The 20,911-nt window shown below is 32.7% G+C and overlaps 1 protein-coding gene across 1 annotated transcript in view; it reads left to right on the top strand.

The window, feature by feature from the left end:
* Positions 1 to 20,911, top strand: part of LOC124369214 (GAS2-like protein 1) — a 115,511-nt gene that overhangs the window by 33,063 nt on the left and 61,537 nt on the right. Inside the window, exon 2 of the mRNA XM_046827055.1 lies at positions 9,559 to 9,729. Coding sequence (XP_046683011.1) covers positions 9,559 to 9,729 — 171 coding nt within the window. The remainder of the gene's footprint in view (positions 1 to 9,558; positions 9,730 to 20,911) is intronic.

Genomic DNA, 20,911 nt, shown 5'->3' on the forward strand with positions numbered 1-20,911 from the left:
TGAGAAATCTATTCATGTGGAAGTGAATGGCATGTTTCTGCATAACCCACCATCCATCTGGGGATTGCATTGGACAGTACGTCGTCGTCGTCAGAGATGTTGTGGTTTACCGCAATGAGAATCCTCAGATCCGGTACATGGTGTGTTCATCTGTTTAGCTGAACACTCTCATTTTCTTTCCTCATTTCAAAATAAGTGGTCTATGGGAGTTCGAAGATTGCATGTGATCTAAGTTAGAATTTACCCAAGTGTTGGTAGAGTATTTCGGTAAATGATTTGTGTAAGATTAGTATTTGCTTAAATTGTCATCCAGCCGATTCAATTCAATCATTAACAAAGTTAAATACTAGTTCATTTATGTAACGATATTCATAATTTTCATATCCATGCTTCCTCGTTGACCTGATTATACCAATGCCCGTTTGTTCGACCGGAGTTGCCTAATCAGACAAAGAAAATTAAATATGTTTTCATTTTAGTTCAATTCCATTTCGAAGACAAACCTGTATCTTAGCAATGATTCTAACTTCTTTACCATTGCAAGCCTGATCGTGGTAGAATCGGTAAATTAAATTTGTTTATAATTTCAGAATGAGATTGTATTATGGTAGAAGGGAATGTTTTATTAAAACTGCATGATTTGTTGTATAGTATTTCAAAACACAATTTATATTATATTGTAACAACATTTTATTGTTATCTTCAGCAGTTTCTCCTTAATCAGGTACACAATTGTCCATGACTACTTTAAATGCCTATAGTTTTTAAAAAACTAATATCTTTGGAGATATAAAATGTTTTCTATTTCTCTTGTTTTCAAAAAAGTTTTATAGATCTGTGACTTAGAAATTTTAAAAATATCATAAAACTACTTTACCGCATTGCACAGATGTAAAACATATCTATACTACAGTTAGAATAGCAATAAATTCGGTTATTATTTGCTTTTGATTTTATATTTTTTATGTTCTAAATTTGGCCACTTTGAGTTAAATAACCGAGTAAATTCAACGTTGTGGTTTAAAACCCAACGCACATTTAGATGCGTAATGAACATCTGTTATAAATCTGTTGAAAATTTCGGTGTTGTGTGTACGAATTTTTGTCATATCATATTTATGTACACTATTAAAACTAAACTGTATTTTTCTCATAACAGTTGTTTCAATGGAATTGATGAACTTTATAAATATATCAAAATTTGCTTGGATCCAAAATACCTCGAAAACTAATGAACTTAAAAACCTATTTTACATATCCAAAAGAGGTATTTCAACTTAAAACTATAAGTTGATGGATAATGTTTAAAAATAAAAAAGAACTCTACACAGTAGTTTCTATTAGTCCAATAACAGTTCCAAAGTTTCCTTTCTCTAACTTAAAAAGTTTAAAAATTCCAAGGGGGGCTCGCTTTATGATTACCTGGCATAGGTTTTCTCATATTAAACGTTTTAACGTTATAGGCATGATCTACAAAGAAGAAATATGCAAAATTCAGTTAATTAAAACACTGACTGATTGACCAATTTTATTGATTTGTTTCCCACCTTTGTATGTTCAAACTAAAGACTTTGTTATTGATGAAATAGATCAGCAATCAACAATTGAATTTTTACTAACTGTGACAGTTTAATTGTGAACATGTTCAATTATGTTTAGGATTTGATTTGAGACGGGAGCATTTACTTTTAAAAGAGGTAATTGGTAACTAAATATTTAAAGTTGTTTAAGATTTATTATTTTGTTCTTTTTATATAGTTGAAAATCAAATGTGACATCTCGAGTAGATGGCAATAATGGCCGCCACATGTACCGTGAACAATCGTACATGCATTCTCAAAATTTAAAGCTTCCCCCGAGGTATATCTCCGATCACAATTGCAAGAATATTGAAGTGTTATTTATTTATTTTTGCTTAAGGTCACAGTGTATTATTTAATTTTTAAAGTAGATGAGACGTCATCTTTTCAATGGTTTTAAATATTAGGAGTAAAATTGTTGATAATTGATACGTTTGAAATATATGAAACATATATATATATATATATATATGTATGTATATATGTATGAAATATATATATATATATATATATGTATGTATATATGTATGAAATATATATATATATATATATATATATATATATATGTATGAAATATATATATATGGGTATACCCATTTTTGTATTAGTAAAAATGTTCTGTAACATTTTATATAAATATTCAAAAAGTGCATATAATTACATGACAGTGTTCAAACAATTGGCATTGAGGGTATACCTCAAAGCAATAAAGTATAAATTTTCGTTATCAAGTAAAATATAAAAAAATTGATAAAAGGAACAAAATATCTCTTACCCTCAACGATACAATTCTTTACCAATGTATTAATGTTTTTTACATCGGAAATTTTGCTTTTATCAACATACAAAGGCAACTGTAAACTCGAAAACTAGAATCATCCATCCTTAAAAGTTGCTTTTTTCCATATAATTTTAAAATTTTACTTAACATTTTAGACTAACAGTTTTGAAGATTATTCACTGAAACCAATATTCTGGAAATATATATAAACGGTTAATTACAACGTTTAATACTAGATATGGCATGGTTTCATAAAATTGTAGCAACTCATGCCTAGCCATTTAATATGCCCTCCCGAACATAAAAAAATTGATTACTATTGTAAAGTGCAAGAAAGCACACAAACATTCATTAGCAGTCACCAATATTTTCTTATACAGATTGTTGTTCGATTGAGTTGGAAGAAAAAAAAATTACAGATGGAAAACACCCACCCATTACTCAACTTTAGCTTTTCACATAATTCAATAGAACGGAATGCTAGAAGTGAACAAACCAATACATGAAACACATAAATTCACACCATACTATTCATGAATTAAATGAATAGTATGGACGAGAATCCTTGGATAGATGTGGTGTTGGCCATAGCTGGGAGGGCACATAACCATGTAAGGGACTTTACGTGAACTACTGTCATGCATTTTCATACAAACGTATGAAATCGTTTTCCAAATACGGTTTAAAAATATTTGAGAAGAAAGATTGCCTTCCGGAACACATTAAATCGACGTGTTTAGCCATCGTATTAATGTAGACCAGTTTAACATTGGAGAACTTGATACAATTATAGTGAGTGTTTACGTGGAAGTTAATCCGATTAAATTATACGACGTAGCAGATTAGCTGCAATCTTATCCCTAGAGTATTGGAAGGAGCGTCAAGGTCGAGGTCCTTGTCTGGGCTGACTGCTCGGGACCGGGGGCCGTTCACTCCTCACCAAGACTGGTCTGCTGTAGCGCTTTAGCAGAGCTAGCAAAGCACTTCGTTAAGCAGGTCTGTGAGGAGTTGATACAACTAGTAAAACGTTTGCTCAATGAAAACTCACAGGTTGTTATTATAATGTAACAGTGTATTTCCTTTGCTCAACAAAGGTCAAACATATGTCTTCCTATTATAATTAAAATGACATATTTTATATCTACAATTCCAGTTTGTTTTCAGAATCATAGGACTAGCAGTATTAGTCTATAGCTAAAAAAGGAAATAATGTTGTAATTACGAATTTGTATTGTGTCTATAAGAAATTAAACAGCATCTTATCTTCTCATTTAATTATGTTAATTCAATGATTAATTTTCCAAGGTGTATTTCTTAAAATTCCAAGCTATTCCTAGATATTATAAATCTATTACTATGTAAATGACCTTTGAGGTAAAATATTTATTTTACATGAATATATGATTATTCTGAGTTGAAGTTAACATTAGTTATTTTTTTAATAGATGCTATACTCTTAATAGACGTGTAGCTAGGATATTTTAATTATTGGTAATAAGAATATTTCGAGGAAAGTTATCCGTTATCCATCATTCTGAAATGAAATGAAACATGCCTTTATTTTTCTATTCCATATTATGCATGGAAATAGAAGTTTGATATCTCCACCGTTTTGACCATGATTTGACATGCGTTTGTCAAGTCCTCTTCAAAACTATAGAACACTCATTTGGCTAAGAAATCTCTTGCCTTGTATTTAAATCTACTTAAAGTACCGATAGCTCTTATAGCAATGTACAATCTAAATGGAAAATAATTATATTACAATAATAATAACATTTTTGTAGATATGTTATTATAGCAGCTTTTCTTTTGTAGAAGCCTTTCATGTTAGTGATTTACAAACATTATATCGTTAAACATTTATGTCATAATTGTTTGTGGTATTGCAACACTTTGATTCAAAATGGGAAGGAAGTATATATTTCCAACAAGAAGCATAAAGTGTGATGAATTAGACGGTTTGCTATGTTAAAATATCTCTGGATAGGAATACCAGAAAAAATTATAATGTTACGTTTTTACGAAACAAATATTTGTAAATCGCACAACTGTCCCTGTACCTCTGTCTGTTCATACAAACTGTCCTGCCAGCTCAGGCTCCAGACAATGCTAAAGGCTCGAAAAAGTAATTGAAAGTGCACATTATTATAATACATTCGAAAAAAAAACCGGTTAATAGGTCCGTAATAATAAACAAGCATGTATATAACCTAGCCTAAGATTATGCGAATCACTAAAGAAGACAATCATCTCAAAGCATATATAGATGAATTACGTTGTTTACTAGAGTGGTTTATCTGTTTTCACTTTAGACCACGACCACTATCAAGATGAATCCGACGCTGGACGGTTACAATAGAGAAATCCAGACAAACATGTATTGGCAGGAAATACAACTGGACTGATCTTTCTCGGTCGTTTCTTATGTCTCTCTGTTACATTTATTACAATATATATTTTATGTTTTGAATTAAAGACGCATTTTTCACTCTCAAACTTCATAAAATACAACAAAGCAACATAATTATTTAACAGTGATTTGTAGCTTTAAATGTCCACCAGTTCAATTTAATATATTGAATTTTGTAAAAAAAAAACATTTTATCACAGACATACATAATTTAAGATACAACTACATCCACTGTACATGCAAGCTAAATGGCTAAATCAATGTTGCCAATGGGAAAGTACTCATAGAATTAGATTTACCAGCGAACAAGCACATCAGGGAGTTGTCATATCCAGGGATTAAAATAGACCGTGTGATGATTATGACAACGTGAGTTGAGTTTTCCTGGGGGTACAACAATTAGAGACCAATTTGATCGTTGAATTAACTTTCCCAGGTATACAGATTGACCTGAGAGTGAAAGGTAACTAGAGGTGTGAGGGTTCTAATTGGCCAGAGGTTATGTTAATCATGAGTAATTTTATCACTATGGGAGTTGAAAATGAGATATTTCTACTGGCGAGGAGATTTAAATGACAAAAATTCCACTAAATACGTTCTAGAGCTATGAGTTCATAAAATATTTTGATAGGTGAGTACAATAAACATGGAAAGTTTTTATACAAGATTTGTGCGCAATGGGATGTTACACGACCAAGAGATTACATTGACTATGATATTAGGTTGATCAATGAGTTAAATTATGTTCGTTGATAGGTTGAATTGGCCTGAAAATATATTGACAGACGGGGTGAATTCCATGAGAAGGTTTTATAACGATAGTGTTAAACTACGAGAATGTACAAACGAAGTACTTGACGTAAATCTGTAAACTATTTAGAATTATGTTTATGAGGGTGAAAAATCCGATTGTCGGTATGTTGTCATAGGTTTCATTCCTAGGATACATTTCGTACCAAACTTGAAGTCACCACGATTTGCATATTTTAGTGGAAGAAACGAACAAAACGCGATTGTTTCGCAATGTTATTATTACTTGTCCTGAGGCACGCATTTATTGTTATTTTGGAAAGCCTATAGCGATAAGAGTTTGCTATTAACCATGTATATGTATAAGTTAGTTTAGAATGTGAAAAGCTGTTTTAGGACGCTACTTTGTGTAGGATTGGATGCTGAATGCGATGTTATGTTTCATAAAAATAATTGGTGAATTGTTACAGGTAGAGCTAAAAGTAAAAACAAATCTGTAGATTACCTTTAAATCAAGGAAGTCTTCCTCTAGCATCCGATATGCAATAACCGACCGTCACGTAAAAGTGTGACAGTGGTAATGCACTCGTACATCATTTTAAATGTTAAAAATTAAAATAATTTTATTTTATTTAATCTCTTCAGTTATATTAACGAAATATAAGTAGTAAGTTTCTAGCACATCGAAAAGTAGGTTAACATTTACAACCATAAATGGTTGAGTCAGTCAGTTGAGTCATGCACTGTACAGTATAGATATATATGAACAGTAAGTAACGCGAAGATCCTACACTCGGACTCTAGTAATGTATGTTGTGTAGATTGGGCAGAGGCTCCAGTCTGCTCTATAACTAAAGTACTGCACAGGAAGGGCCAGTCATGTCTGTTCTCCTACGATGGTTTGTTTCCTGCGACTCTACTTGGCATTCCGAGTTGAGCCACACAGCAGCGGGGCCGGGCCCGTGCCATGCCATTCTGTCACCGTGTAACCTTCATCTTCCAATTTACCTTTGTATACAATACCCGATCTATACCAAAGGCTATTAGCTACTCATGAAAATAGAGTGAAAATATTTTTAAAGCGCCATATTTCTTTCCTCCACAATAAACTAAACTTTTTCGGTAATTCCAATCTGCGTAAATAGGAATATAAACAAATAGAGTTTTGTTGAATTTACCGACACACACACACACACACACACACACACACACACACACACACACACACACACACACACACACACACACACACACACATTAAAATTTTTATGGAGTGTTAAAATATTAATCAAAGTAAGGACATCTGATCTGCCATTAACTAAGAACAGAGGGAATAAGTAGTTATACTAAAAGGTCATTGTTACGATATCAAAAGTTGGAAAATGAGGGTAGCACATAGAATAATGTATATTCATGTTATAACAGAGTGAAGTTTAAAGTATTGCAATTATTTTGTATTTTAGCGTGTTTTCATACTCTATATGAATGAAGACTGTTTAATTTATGCTGAAAAAATTATGGAAATGCCAAATAATTCAAAATTACTTTTATTGAGCAGTCCTCTAGGAAAAAAGTTTTGGTACGAACACAGATAAAATATATATACATGTTCTATAGTTATATATATATATATATATATATATATATATATATATATATATATATATATATATATATAGAAATATATTTAGTCTGTAGTACGAAGTATCATGCTCGAGTCAGCTCCGACATGCCTGTATAAACGTGTACGGTGCAGTTTTCGTAAAAAGTCACTAAGGAACACGAGAAGAAGAAGTGCGAATATACCCGTGGCACGACGATTGCAGTTGTGCTGGAGCGTGTCCCACCCACTCGTCCTGACTGTCCTGTCAGTTCTCAGATCTCTATCCTTATCAACCCCCTACACTGTCTCGCTTACACTTATCTCCTTCCTGTCTCACTAAATCAATATTTTTATGCTCCACCAACTTGTAGGCATAAATTCACGCCACACAGCTCTAGAAAACTGAATATTTATTCCTATGGTCACACTTTACCAACGCGTTAAGCTCGGATGAAGCCAGCTATAATATGCTACTTCGTTTATTACCATTGTGTATACACCTTGAAGTATAATCAACGAGAACCGCTATATCGGACACGCTATGCTTAAAGCAACTTCATTGCTACTGTTCTGAAATATAGAAGTAACTTTTGGTTTTAAAACAATGGTATAAATTTAAATAACACAACAAATTCCTCAAAGTTTTAGTATCTGTTATATGATAAACAAATGTTTACATTTACCCATAAAACAGCACGATAAAGTTACCTTTGGCAGTATTTTCAGTATCACGAACTGTTGTTAAAGATTCACACTTAAAAAATAACATAAGCATACGGTGAATTTAACGGTAGACCTGCTTTCAATTAAATTGAGGTAATAACATGTTAGAGAATGTATGATTTGACTATTTTGATTTTTACTCCAAATGAGCTTTAGAGAACTTTACCTGGTATTGAACACACACACTTTATTGAACAACTGCATTAATAAATGTTCAGTATTAACTTAAGAACATTCTTACTCGAATAAATCGTAGACTTTATCATCTTGGTCCTTCCTCTCAACAAAGTATGACTCCATATGAAATTTTGCTAGTTTATGCTTGCACTTAGATTTATCAAAGGGAACTGAAGATTTACTATTTTAACTTTTCTGAAGATGCTTCTTACTCTCTAGATTCCAGTTTTACATAAGGCAATCGTATCTCATTATGTAGACAATGTCAATATTACCTATCACTAATTAATCTATTTCTCAAACATGTTGAGACTTCCAAATAAGCATGTGGATCGTTGTCCATTGGCCTTTTCAGTTTACGCCAAACCTCACGAACATTTTTAAATCCTTACTAATGTCCATATACACCTCCAAATAGTAAATGTTCACTTAAGCTCAAGATTTGGATAGTAAATTAAATTTGCCTGGTTCCAAATGTTAACCTTAAACGCTAATAGAACCGTATGGTTTCTTTTAAAAAATGAAATCCCGTTTAGTCTTTTTTCAATATAACATACATATTATTGAAATCATGGCGTTATTAAAATAACCTTTGATTTTTTCATTTAGATATGCGTTTTTATACTAATGATAATTCTTGTTCTTAGCAATAATGTTTACACAAAAATGAATAATTTTTATTTCGGCTGTTTCATTTAGTTTGACGATTCTTATGTGTTATTGAATCAATAATGAATAAATAATTATAACTTTTGATGAAAACTTTTCACTTCTAAATAATCTCCGAGGTGTAATTTGGTTGATTTAATTTATCATTTACTCCCATTAAAACATTTTCAAACTTACTTTTCCAATCGAGACTATTGAAGCCGTGGATTTCTGCAAGTTACAAGTATTTAGCTATTATTGAAATTTTAGTTTTAGCAGTTGTGCATTATATAAACGGAACATTATTTGTTTTAATATTAAACGTAATACCAATATGGTAATCGGAATACATACGTCCAATTTGGTTGAATAATATTTATTTGCTGTTAACAAAAGAACTACTGTACTGTAAGCTGCATAGTAAAGTTCTACTGTTAAAATTAGAAATGAGTTTGTTATAGGTCAATACACTCTTGCCTATTTTAAGAGGTTAAGTCGCAAAGAGGATTTTGTACCTTTATAAACACAAATATTTAAACTGGCTGTTACTCGCGATTGACAGTTGTTGTGGTGTAAAAGGACGGCGGGAGATTACAACGTGACTTCCGCGTAACAAATTGGCTAGTTACAGTCACTCATGAAACACAGGGAAAAATTATAGCATGTAGCTAATTTTATGGGACGGCTCAGTATAAACCGCTGAAACCATTTATTATTCACCTTAGGCCTTGACTTGGTTTAAGGTATTTCAGTTGCTGTACACCTTATCGTGTAATAGACTAGTTGTGTATAGTCAGGTTCTATTAGTCGTAATACACGGCACAACACATCATTATTAACCTGAACCAGAGGTAAATACTAAATATACGAACACTGTTTACAGATGTCTGTGCTGTTGGAGTCACGGTCTTTTCGGCCGTTCAAGTCGAGCGAGGAGTATCTATGGGCGATGAAGGAGGACCTCGCGGAGTGGCTGAATGGACTTTATCCTGACCTTTACATGAATGTCAATAACTTCATGGACCGCCTCGATACCGGAGTGGCTCTATGCAAGGTATTACAGATTTAAATACTTCGATAAACTTACAGTTAAAAAAATTTAATACAACTATTACACAGGCTATTTGATAACTGGAGATGGAAACTACTGGAAAATAAAGAAAAAAAAAATTCTTTAAGGTATTTGCCCAATATTGGCAACATTGCTTCATTATGAGCAGAATCACTCAGTAATCATACTGTTATTTGTGTTATTTGAACGTGACTGCTTAGAAATTTAGAGAATTGTAGTACAGTGGAAAAATAGAGATCTTAGCGGAAACGAGGCGGCGACGGAGGTGAATAATGGTGTAGTAGTAAAAGTTCGGTCTTCAATAGTAAAGTAAACTTGAGTAGGAAGTATCTTATTTTGTTGGAGAAAGTGAAATTGTTGTAACTTGTTTTGAACGGAAACTTACTTTTCCCGGATATTATCATTGGATACATATATAGTGGTCCGTAGAGTCTCTCCCGTTCATCTTAGCTTGACATTTTGTTACATACAGAAAACTATTGTTGTGTTCCCAAATTACTGACCTTTTCTCAAAATATAAAATCGGAGAGTGAAACACACACCATTTATCCAATGTGCTCTTACATGCATGTTGAAGTTAGTTTTTGTCGTAAATGCCTCTTAAATTTTGGTATTAACAAAAAATACAAGCAACTTTGCATTCATTGATATTAATACGAAGTATTCATTATAAAATAGTTAGCATCACCTTCATCTTTCGGTTTTTTCAGATTAAATTACTACGTTTAAGCGTAGGCTCATTGATGATACTCTCTCATAAAAATCTTTAACTTTGTTCGATTATGGAAAAGGTTATTTATAAGCTTTAAATAGCTTTCAGCTTGCTAAAAATCCCTAAATTTGTAACTGCTATATAGATTTGGAAAAAACAGTTGTAAAGTGAAATAGTATTGGCGGTGAAGTTTTTTAAAACAAGTCGAAGGAATAGAATCACTTTCCACTAATTCCAACGTGCGATGAAAACTAACTCTAATTGGAACACGATCTGAGTTGCATAATCTCCAGATGATCCATGCCAGCTCACGATTTGCTTTGTCCTCATTGTACTTGTATCTCATTAGGTCGATGTAGGCAAGACCAAAAAGATACAAAATTATCGATGTTCCATGTATCTTGTGTTTCAGTTAGAAAATATTTAGTGTGTGGATTTAAAGAAGAAATCGGTGTCTATTTAGCTTATTCTGCCCGACTCCATTGGCCCACAGGCTTGTGGGAGGATTGTATTAAACGTAATAAAGAATAGAGTTATTAAAATAGAAGATAAAAATAAATACTAATAAAAAGTGCTTAGGATACAAACAGAATTTTAATCTGCGTAATAGCCTTTGAATCTAAGGAATCTTTAGCGTATGCTAGACCGTATCGCCAAAAATGTTAAATTACTAAATACTGCCATAAACTATGTAACTCCAAGATTCTGTACTTTGTAATTGTAAATCCACATCTCAGTACATTTCGATTTAGACTTAAATGTTTATTTACTCAAGTTACAAATATATTTAACTAAACACTGTATATTTATTCCAAATATTTAAAGCTTTCTACATCAGATGGATAGCGTATATGGATAAATAATTACAGATCGTGGAAACAGATACAAGGCGCAAGATATCTTTGAAAATTAAACGAAAATTTATTGTTTAATATGAATTATAGTCCAAGTTTACTTTTTTAGTATTGGTGCATTTTAGTTATAATGGCAGACAGCAACGCATAGTTATACTCACATTATGATTGAGACGTACTCGAATCAACTAATTAGCGGGCGAATGATTGTACAAATAATTTATAGATAAGAGAACAATGACGTGGTGAATCACGTGTTTAACCTTTCACGACCTCGCCGACGGAATCTGCAAGTTGTGCAAGTGTGCAGATAATTTCTGAAACCGGTATCTGTTCCAAATTGCACATTATTTGATCAATAAGAAAGATAAAACTATGAATGCTGCAGAGTGATCATCTGTATGTTTAGTCCCGGAAGGTTTCGTGTCCATAGCCTTGCAAGCGACGTGATCAATTCATGAAGAATAGTCTCGTTGTTAGCCTGGACCTTCGATTCGTCATGATGGTAAGGTTCATTTGTAAGTAGAGGACAGCCCTACACACCTCCAGCCAACATAGTTTTACCGTGCACTCCCAAGGTTGTCTGCACAGATAACAACTTATTATGTTTTCTATTATTAGATTGTGGTAAAATGTGAGGACAAATTTATTAAACTGGCATGCATTTTTATAATATACTCACATATAAATATATACCTTATATAAATTACTAGCTGTAAGTATCCGTGCTTCGCAGCGGAAGTATAGCGCATAAAGATAGCTTTAGTTGCGTAATTCTGTATTTTCTTTGCGACCACATAAGAAGTAACATGATTCGTTTCATGTAAATTCCTTCTGTAGTTTATCATATATTACTGAAGGTATTACAGACCGTCGTGATTAGAAGTTTGAATTTTTTCAACTGTTTATAAATTTCGTTCATTCCAACGTTTGTTATGAAAACAACATAATTCAGGTTTTACGTATCTATAGAACATATATACGAGCCTAAAGATCGTTATAATGATACCAGTTATCAATTCTATAAATATTGTCATCAAAAGTATAAAGGTTTAAGAAAATGTTAGTGGTTAGGCAGCTAAATTTTCTAAACCGTTATTTAGTGGATGCCTAACAAAGTAAGAATAACCTGTGTAGAAAAATTAAAGTAAAGTTCTGTTGTTTTCGAAATTCCATGATGAGTCATTCAGTGTATTTGGCTTAGTGTATATATATATGTATATATATATATATATATATATATAATAATATATAATAATAAAAAAGTACTACTGCATTTAGTATTCCAAATATAAATCCTGATTTTTAATCTACCGTAGTATATCTTACTCGACAGTTTGTGAAAATACAGATCAAAATCTCAGGATTATATTCGTCAACGGTATTTCAATCCTATATTCAATCCGTCATTGGGAAGAAACCATAAGCTTATAGTAAATACAGGTTTTACTGGTTACAGCAAAATAATAAGCAGATTTGGCCACACCTTCACTTAGATACCGTCAGCGTGAGGTATGGAATTATCTACATAATGGTTTACCCAGCAGGGAGTGTCACATATTTTATTACTTCAATTACTGATTGCGCTGAGATAACTGATTAAGTATCTAATTGTGCATCTTGAATTTCCAAATGTCTTTTCCAATAGGGATGAACTTCTTTGCACAACTATATTTGAATAACATCTTTTACTAATTTAAACAAACGCCAAACCCATTTGTCTTTTAAAACTATGCACATTTACGGATAAACGGAGTATTGAAGGACTTGACAGAACGTGACGACAGTCTTTGCTGAACTGAATTTATTTTTTCCAGGATTGGGACTCTGATGCCCTTTTCCACCCTAAAATCAATATGATTCTTACTTGGAAGAAGAATACATTATGTACTACTTTTCCAGTGTCCAGGACCTTTGTATCACCCTTGTCCGACCTTTGTAGGACCTTTGTTCGAGTTGGACATTTGCACACGGACAGACAGCAACTGCACGATTTTAAGAATGGCCTGTAAGTTCCATAATAGTCATCCTTACGGAGGTGTTGTTTTGAGTGTTGCTTAAAATTTTATACTGGAGGAAAACATGAGTACAGTCATTGTGTATATTTAGCAACACATATAAAAAAGGGGAACAAAGACAGGATACTGAAAGTATTTATGTATCATATGTTTTTGACTTTTAGTTTACAGTACAAACAGACGTACGTATTGTAACGATCTTAAATATCCGAAAACGTGTTACCCTTTCAAATTATCCATCATCAGTAATGTACACGTAAAACAAATAAAGTAGACTTAGTTTCAAATAATTTTTGTTGTATCCGACACGATTGAGCGTTTGAATTTTTATGGTTTTTGGATTCGTGAGATAAAGTTTATTTCCTCGCAGTGAAACATTACATAGTACTGAATTTATTTCTTAAAAAACCCACAAAAACAATTATTTTCCATTACTAAAATACTAACATGTTCAATATAGTGATAAAGATAGAGCTTTTAAAATTGAAATTTTTCCTAACTTGTAAAGCCTTGACAGTGTAAATTGCCAAAGAAGGATATATCCGCAAGCAGGTACTTAATGTCAGTAGAGCTGTAAATTACTCTCTGTTGTTCGCCAGAGACCTGTCGTCTCTACGATACTTACATTTTATGAGAGTATATATTTTAAAGTCGTCCGGTCATCCACTTAGATAATTCCATACGCGACTAGGCAAGTAGAAGCCAGCCACGCAATAAATTACACTTTAGTAGCGATAAAGTAGATAGGGTACAGCAGACTGTGGCCTACGTTGTTGTTCCGACGCAACATTAAGCGTCTCCCCTGCTTGATATTGTCTAGCGTCACTGAGATCAACACCTCAGCAATATAACGCAGGTATTGTTTATAGAATAGCGGGTCACATGTACGAGTATTACTCAAACTCTTACTTCATTTAAAACTTGGGTTACTACCATAGTTAAAATATGCGCGAATTCCAAGATCACACGTCTTTAGATATAGAATTGCTCATTTAGGACGTTAATCAATAAAAATATAATTAATAGTTGAATAATAACTGGTTTTAATTTTTGAGAAACCCACTGATGCTACCAAGATTGTGTTCTGTTGAGGAGGGGTGGTATATTGATTGCCATAGAATACTTTGGAGAACTATTGAGGGGTAATGAAGACATAGAAGTAAAGGTCTTGAAACTACAATAATCTTGCTAATAATTGTATGATTTCATACAAGACAAAGATATTGTCTTATTTTAACCCTATTATAATTAATGAAAGTGTGTCCGGCTCTTGTATACAATGCATGTAATACTAAGTCAATACTAAAAGTTTGATCAATACTTTCTCATCAGCACAATAATAATAAACCCGTACGTAATTGTCAAGTAACTTTTGGCTAGATTACATTTTAATAAATTGGATTTTAAAAGTATAATTTTGTGACCAGTTATGTATCAATAAAATTATAAAATACAAGTTCAAATTTTTTACTCCCAGATTTAGAAAGTGGAAGTGGAAAGATAATGTAAAAGCTTTATGGAAGCAGCGAAACATTTGTTACCAGTCAATTTAACAGTTTAAGTCTCTCGCTTAAACATTGTTATTAGATTACAGTTGATAGTTTTAAAATACAAAGTATATATACACAACGTCTTTTTTGAGTACAATATTGAGTAATTATAGCAATTATTCACTGAGAGTGCAATACTTCATTTTGTTCTGAACTTGCGATCTAATTCAGTAGTAAATTAAATACCAAAGACCAGTACCATTCAGACACCCCGGCACATGCTAAGGATAAACTTGCCATCGTCCTTAAATAATATTACTTTACAAAACAAAAATATGCAATTGTTCTATTTGTATAATAGGATGTTATTTTACTACGAAAAGTGTGTCTTTTTTGCCGGCTACGATAGACCAATAAGTAATCTTAGTTCTTAGACTTACACGGGCGGTGTTATAACTAAAATTTATTGTTTCTGTTCACACAATTACATTCTTAAGATATTTTGGCCTCACTGGGCAAAATATTTCAAGAATTTAATTGTGTGAATAATGTTTCATCGCGGTGTGAACTGAAAACCTCTGATGTAATTTAAATATAAGTATAAAGTATTTTAACCACTTGGTTGAATGTATACGAGTGCATTAAAAAACTTGTAGTATTTAACATAGGAATGATTTAATGAGTTAGTGGATATATTTTTGGTTTGACGATAAGTAAAACTGTAACAAACAATCACAAGTTAAGGTATTGTGAATAAAGTTGGGACTCGGTTTGGCGAGAAAGCTGGGTTTGTGTCTAAAAGTTTATTCATGCCAGACCGCTTAACGACGCAGCGGAAGGCGTTGAGACGAAACGTCCACTAAGTAACGTCGTGATCAGAGACACAGTGACTACACGACACGAATATGGAGTGGTTCATAAGTCCTTATTTACAGTTGGTATTGCCGACTGCTGCATGGAATAGACGCTTACTTAGCTGACCTGTGCCACTCAGACTACACCCATCGCTTGTCCGGCAGAGTCGAGTCTTGACAGTCGGTGAAAGTACTGTCATTTATTGTTATCGACCAAATGGTGTATTATAACCTATCATTTGGGATGATGATATAATCTTTGCAGTGAATGCCGTTTCTCATGCTGCCTTGAAGCATCTGTGTATCACGATTCACCGAATGAAAGAAGAGGTAATATATTGGCTATATTTATTGAGTATTGTGTTGCTTATAACGTGCACCTCAGCTGCAACTCGATTTTTAATATATCGCTGTATTGTGTAGTAGATAAAACACTACACATCCGAATAAACTACAACCTAAACCAATACTATTTGACATAGTTCTGTTAAAAAAACTAACAGAACGGCATATTGTTTTAGGACCAAATATAGGGATTTTAGTAATTCAGCTACGAATAAATATGGACTTTTATCTGTTTTATAAGCACAAATTGTAGTTTGTATTCTATACAGCTTCAATTAATGATGTATTTTTTAAATCTTGTTTCTCAACGTAAAATGTTTTATACTATAGATGTGTTGTAACTATTTACTTGACTGGCAAGAAACACCATTAAATGTTTTGTGTTTACGAAGAAAATTCATTTAATATACATGTATTGCATTTGCTGTCTTATTTTACGTATGTGTTGATTTATTTCAGCATTAATTTTCAAAATTTGTGTTTATTTATTATTAGCAAATTTTACATTATTCTCTTCAGAATTAAATTCTATAGAATTTTCAATTAAAAAGTTTGTCTTGTTTAATAGCTATTTAATGAAGTTTATGTAATTCAAATCTAAACATACCATGTTTGTCGAGACCGCTTTTGCAAAGTTTTTCCTAAAGTCTCAGAAGTGGGTGGTCTAACAGATCTGGGACGTATTTTATTTAATGTTTCAGTTTATTTTACATAAAATACAATACATGTTACAGCTATCTTTACGCCATGAAAACATCAGTTTCGGGTTATTTGTGACCTTTCCTAGAAAATCGTGCAAAATCTTTCAATACCCGTACCTCGCTAACAAAGCTTTTCAGGACGTATGTTTATATGAACCTTTTTCATTATCGTAATGAGAGGAAACCACCTGAGAAGTTTTTCGGTTTACTTGTGGGACACACTGTATACCCAAATATAAAAAAAATCCTCTCTGGACCTTTACAGAAGATCAAAAATTCTGCTACTTAACACTTTTGGTGGATAAATCTGGAGTCCAAATTCCCAAAATCAGTTGAGTATGTACAACAGACGTATAGACAGAAGCATCAGAAACCACATCGGCATGAAAGCTATGAATGTAAATGCATAATTACATAAATGCAAATGCCATCCCGAGTTAATAAAAATCCAATCAAGAAATAAAACCAATAAAGTCCTCCAAGCCATACCAATAACCGCCAAGTCATGAATAAAGATGAATAGAGACCTTCGAATACCAGCTTCCTAAATGTATACATAATCTCTTCTTTGTTTTATACCCCTGCATAAATTACCGTCAAATGCAGCGGCTTTCTTGTTTTGGATATTCTAACAGAAACAACTAATATTATACTTTAACTATATCGTCACATATAAGCTTTAACGGAACCTCTGGCCTTATCATACTATGTTAGTTTAACAAACTAAATAACCAAGCATTATGCAATAGATATCTTAATTCTATCCGGCTGCCGGGCAAGGGAGCTTGCTCCATGTAAACGGTCTAATGCTATCCGGCAATAAACTAGGATTGTACTTACCGACCCACCTGTTCCATATAAACTCCTTAAGCAAAACGGCTCAAGCCCTCCTCCGCGATCGTATCTTGATCCAGCCCATGAATTACAATTTGATTCACTATGTAACTCATTCCGGGAGGTGTGTCACCAAGTTTACAATGCTGCATAAATATAGAACAGTTTTTGTATGAAGTTTTATGAAACTCGTTTCTCAGATAAATTTCTAAGTAGTTTAGTAATGTTTTATCAATCAGGCAATTTTAAACCGCACATTAGTGTTTTGATTAGACTTGAATAATTTGACTTAGATTAATCGTTCGAAAATTGTTGCAAGCAATCTAATTTCTTCTAGTACGTTAAGAATGGTTTCGATAGTATGAATACATCAAATATCGCATAACAGAATTAAGGATATTTGTTAATAGGTTAACAAGAATAGATGAATACGTTTTAAGCTTGGAAACTGCACACTTTTTCAGAGGTCAAAAATTAATATATACGAAATATTTGCTTCTGTATGAACTCATACTAATTGTTTTGGCGCCTTAAGAAAGGAATGGAATTCAGTCCTCGAAATACAGTGTTCTATTCTTGTAACATAACGGAGGCAAATGGCTGTAATCTGTTATTCTTTCAATTTAATCATCGTCAATAACACTTTTTTAAATTAAATGATTAATTAATTATTTTTATTTAATAAAACGAGCTGTGAAACGTCATGTTGTTATTTCTTTTTCAGTATACATGTTGGAACTGGAAAAATAAAACAAACACATTATTAGTTTTTAACATTTCAGATTTATGAACTTTGAAATGTTTCAAAATATTATTAGACAAATTTATATCACTCCAAAACCAATAATAGTTTTATAATTTTTCTAGATACTGCTGCAAGCAGAGAAACAGTTTACTGTACAATAGGGGCAGTGGCATTGCATTTTTTTTCCTACATTCAAAACGTCTCTCAATTGATGTTTTTCAGTCTGAAAACGTAACTCTACATTTAAAATAGTAATCCCACAATCACTGTTTCATAGAAATTGTGTTTTAGTATTCTAGTCTCATTGCTCATGAATTTGTTACTTTTGTAATGATATACTATAAACTATATAGTCTTTATTGCGCTTGTATAAGTTACATGTGTTAACAGACAGATCAGCTTGTGAGAGCGGAGTTTCATTGATACCATTTATTCAAAAGTCAGTATATATAATTCAGTATATATAACTTTGTAGATTTTATTGGGAATGTACGGTATTATTGTAATATGCTTCTTATTTAAGCACAGTCAATTAATGGTTAAAATCTATAATATTAATAACGATTTCTCACGTTAGAGATGTAGCCACGAAAAGTGTTTTATAAATAAGGAACCTTATTTTGTACCTGAAGATGAAATCACAGATTTCGAAATGTACATCGTAAGAGAAATAAAAGTTTCAAAAGTGTTAAAGGTTTATTCATATTGTGTTATACATGATTTCTCACATTTAATTGCACAGAGACATGTATTTATATGTATATATAAATCCTTATAGATGTTTTAGCCAAAAAACCTATATTGCTAAAGATGTAGAGAATGAAAATCTCAGTAATTAAAAGAGACCACTCATTCAAGTTGTACAAATTTATATATTTTGGCACTTAAATATAAGACAATTCCACCTTTCTTTTATTGCTCATTGTTCATAAAAATAACTAAATAGTAGAAGGCTTGCTTTGTAGCCGACCTACCCTCTTTGGTTGATGTGCTAAGAAATCACAATTATGGAACATTTCTGAACCATAAGTATCATAAGTCTGTTCTGGATGGGTAGGTTCCAGTGCGTTGGTGTTACGTAGTGGGTGGTTGCTTCACGGTACCGGCGTAGGTTTTGCATGGGAGTGTCCTTGGCTGGGCCGGTGGTGGTTAGCTATACCCGTTTCGACTGCTCTGTTCACGAACACCAAACAATTTGTGGAGACCATGTCCAAGAACACAGTAATTGTACCACTGTCTACGTCTGCACGTGTACCATAATGAGGGCTTTGTGTAAACCATGCCCAAGGACGAAGTGATTAAACACTACATCTACAATATTAATGTTCGAGTTAATTACCTCCAACTAGTGGGTTCCCAAAATTTGTACTCCAGCTTTGTGTAATGATACAAAATAGAGTGATTATACTAATACACACAGACTTGTAATAGTTTAAACAATATTTGTGCAATCTATTTCAACAGAATAGTAATAATTTACACTATAGCTTTCTTTTATTATACCTAGTCAATATGCTTGTGTATCGTAATAGAAAGTTCTGTATTTCAATGTAAATAACTATAAAAAACTTAGTTACTGTACCCGAAATATACCTTAAATCAATTACTCTCTCATATTACCTCTATGTCTATCCCTGCGGTAAACTATCGTATTTACAATATGTGATATTGTCAATAACTATTATCCACAGATTATAATACATGAATAGTAATGTTCTATTTGGTTGTACTGTCATATAGAGGATTCCTACTTTAAGAAAATCAGACCTAGGCATGTGGTAAAAACATTGTATCCATATTACGATTATAGTTAGCTAGACTAGTTCTATTTGTTCGCGTTACCTTGTGCACTACTTTAAGCAAAGTAAACCTAGGCGTGTGGTTATACACTATATCTGTAGTAGGAAAATAAACCAGAAAAGATAGGATGAGTCCTAATACAAAAATTTCCGATCCGTGCTAATTACAATTTTTTGTTTTTGCTCTTGTTGGGAGGCACAAAATTTGCATATGAACAATTCTTCGTAATTCTTACGTAAAATTCCAACAATAGACGGAGTGGTATTCAGTTTCTCCCTAAATTCTAAATCATCTTTCAAACTGTTAAGTATTCTGGCGTCCACTTCTCGAGTAGGTGCTTTGTAAATCGTACCGTAACGAGTATAGGTATTAATTTCAAGCAGTTCACATCTCGGAACGAATACACCGGTTTAACGAATAGCGATGATGACTATACAGGCTTAAGATCCAGCCTGGAATGGAAGCAGACCGACCTGGTGAACTGTGTAGAAGGTCACACATGCTGTTCTAACTACTCCGTTAACCTGTCAAGCAGAAAACTGATTATGAAGACTTAACCTATCTGATGATTTACATAATGAGAAATAAATGCAAAATGCTGCTGGGATTGCGAATAAAATTTCGATATCCGATCAATATTCAGGTTAAGGTATTCACCAATCTTTTTCGGTTCTTATGTAAAATCTTTGCATGTTAGGCCCTATACTGATTCAACCTGTTCCACTCAATTAAGAAATGTCAAACCAGTTCCAAAACTCAGCAGTCACAGTCGCATGTGGAGTTTCGCTTTTTTTAATCACACAATACTCTT

The sequence above is a fragment of the Homalodisca vitripennis genome, chromosome X (genome assembly GCF_021130785.1).
Source record: "Homalodisca vitripennis isolate AUS2020 chromosome X, UT_GWSS_2.1, whole genome shotgun sequence".
Taxonomy (NCBI): domain Eukaryota; kingdom Metazoa; phylum Arthropoda; class Insecta; order Hemiptera; family Cicadellidae; genus Homalodisca; species Homalodisca vitripennis.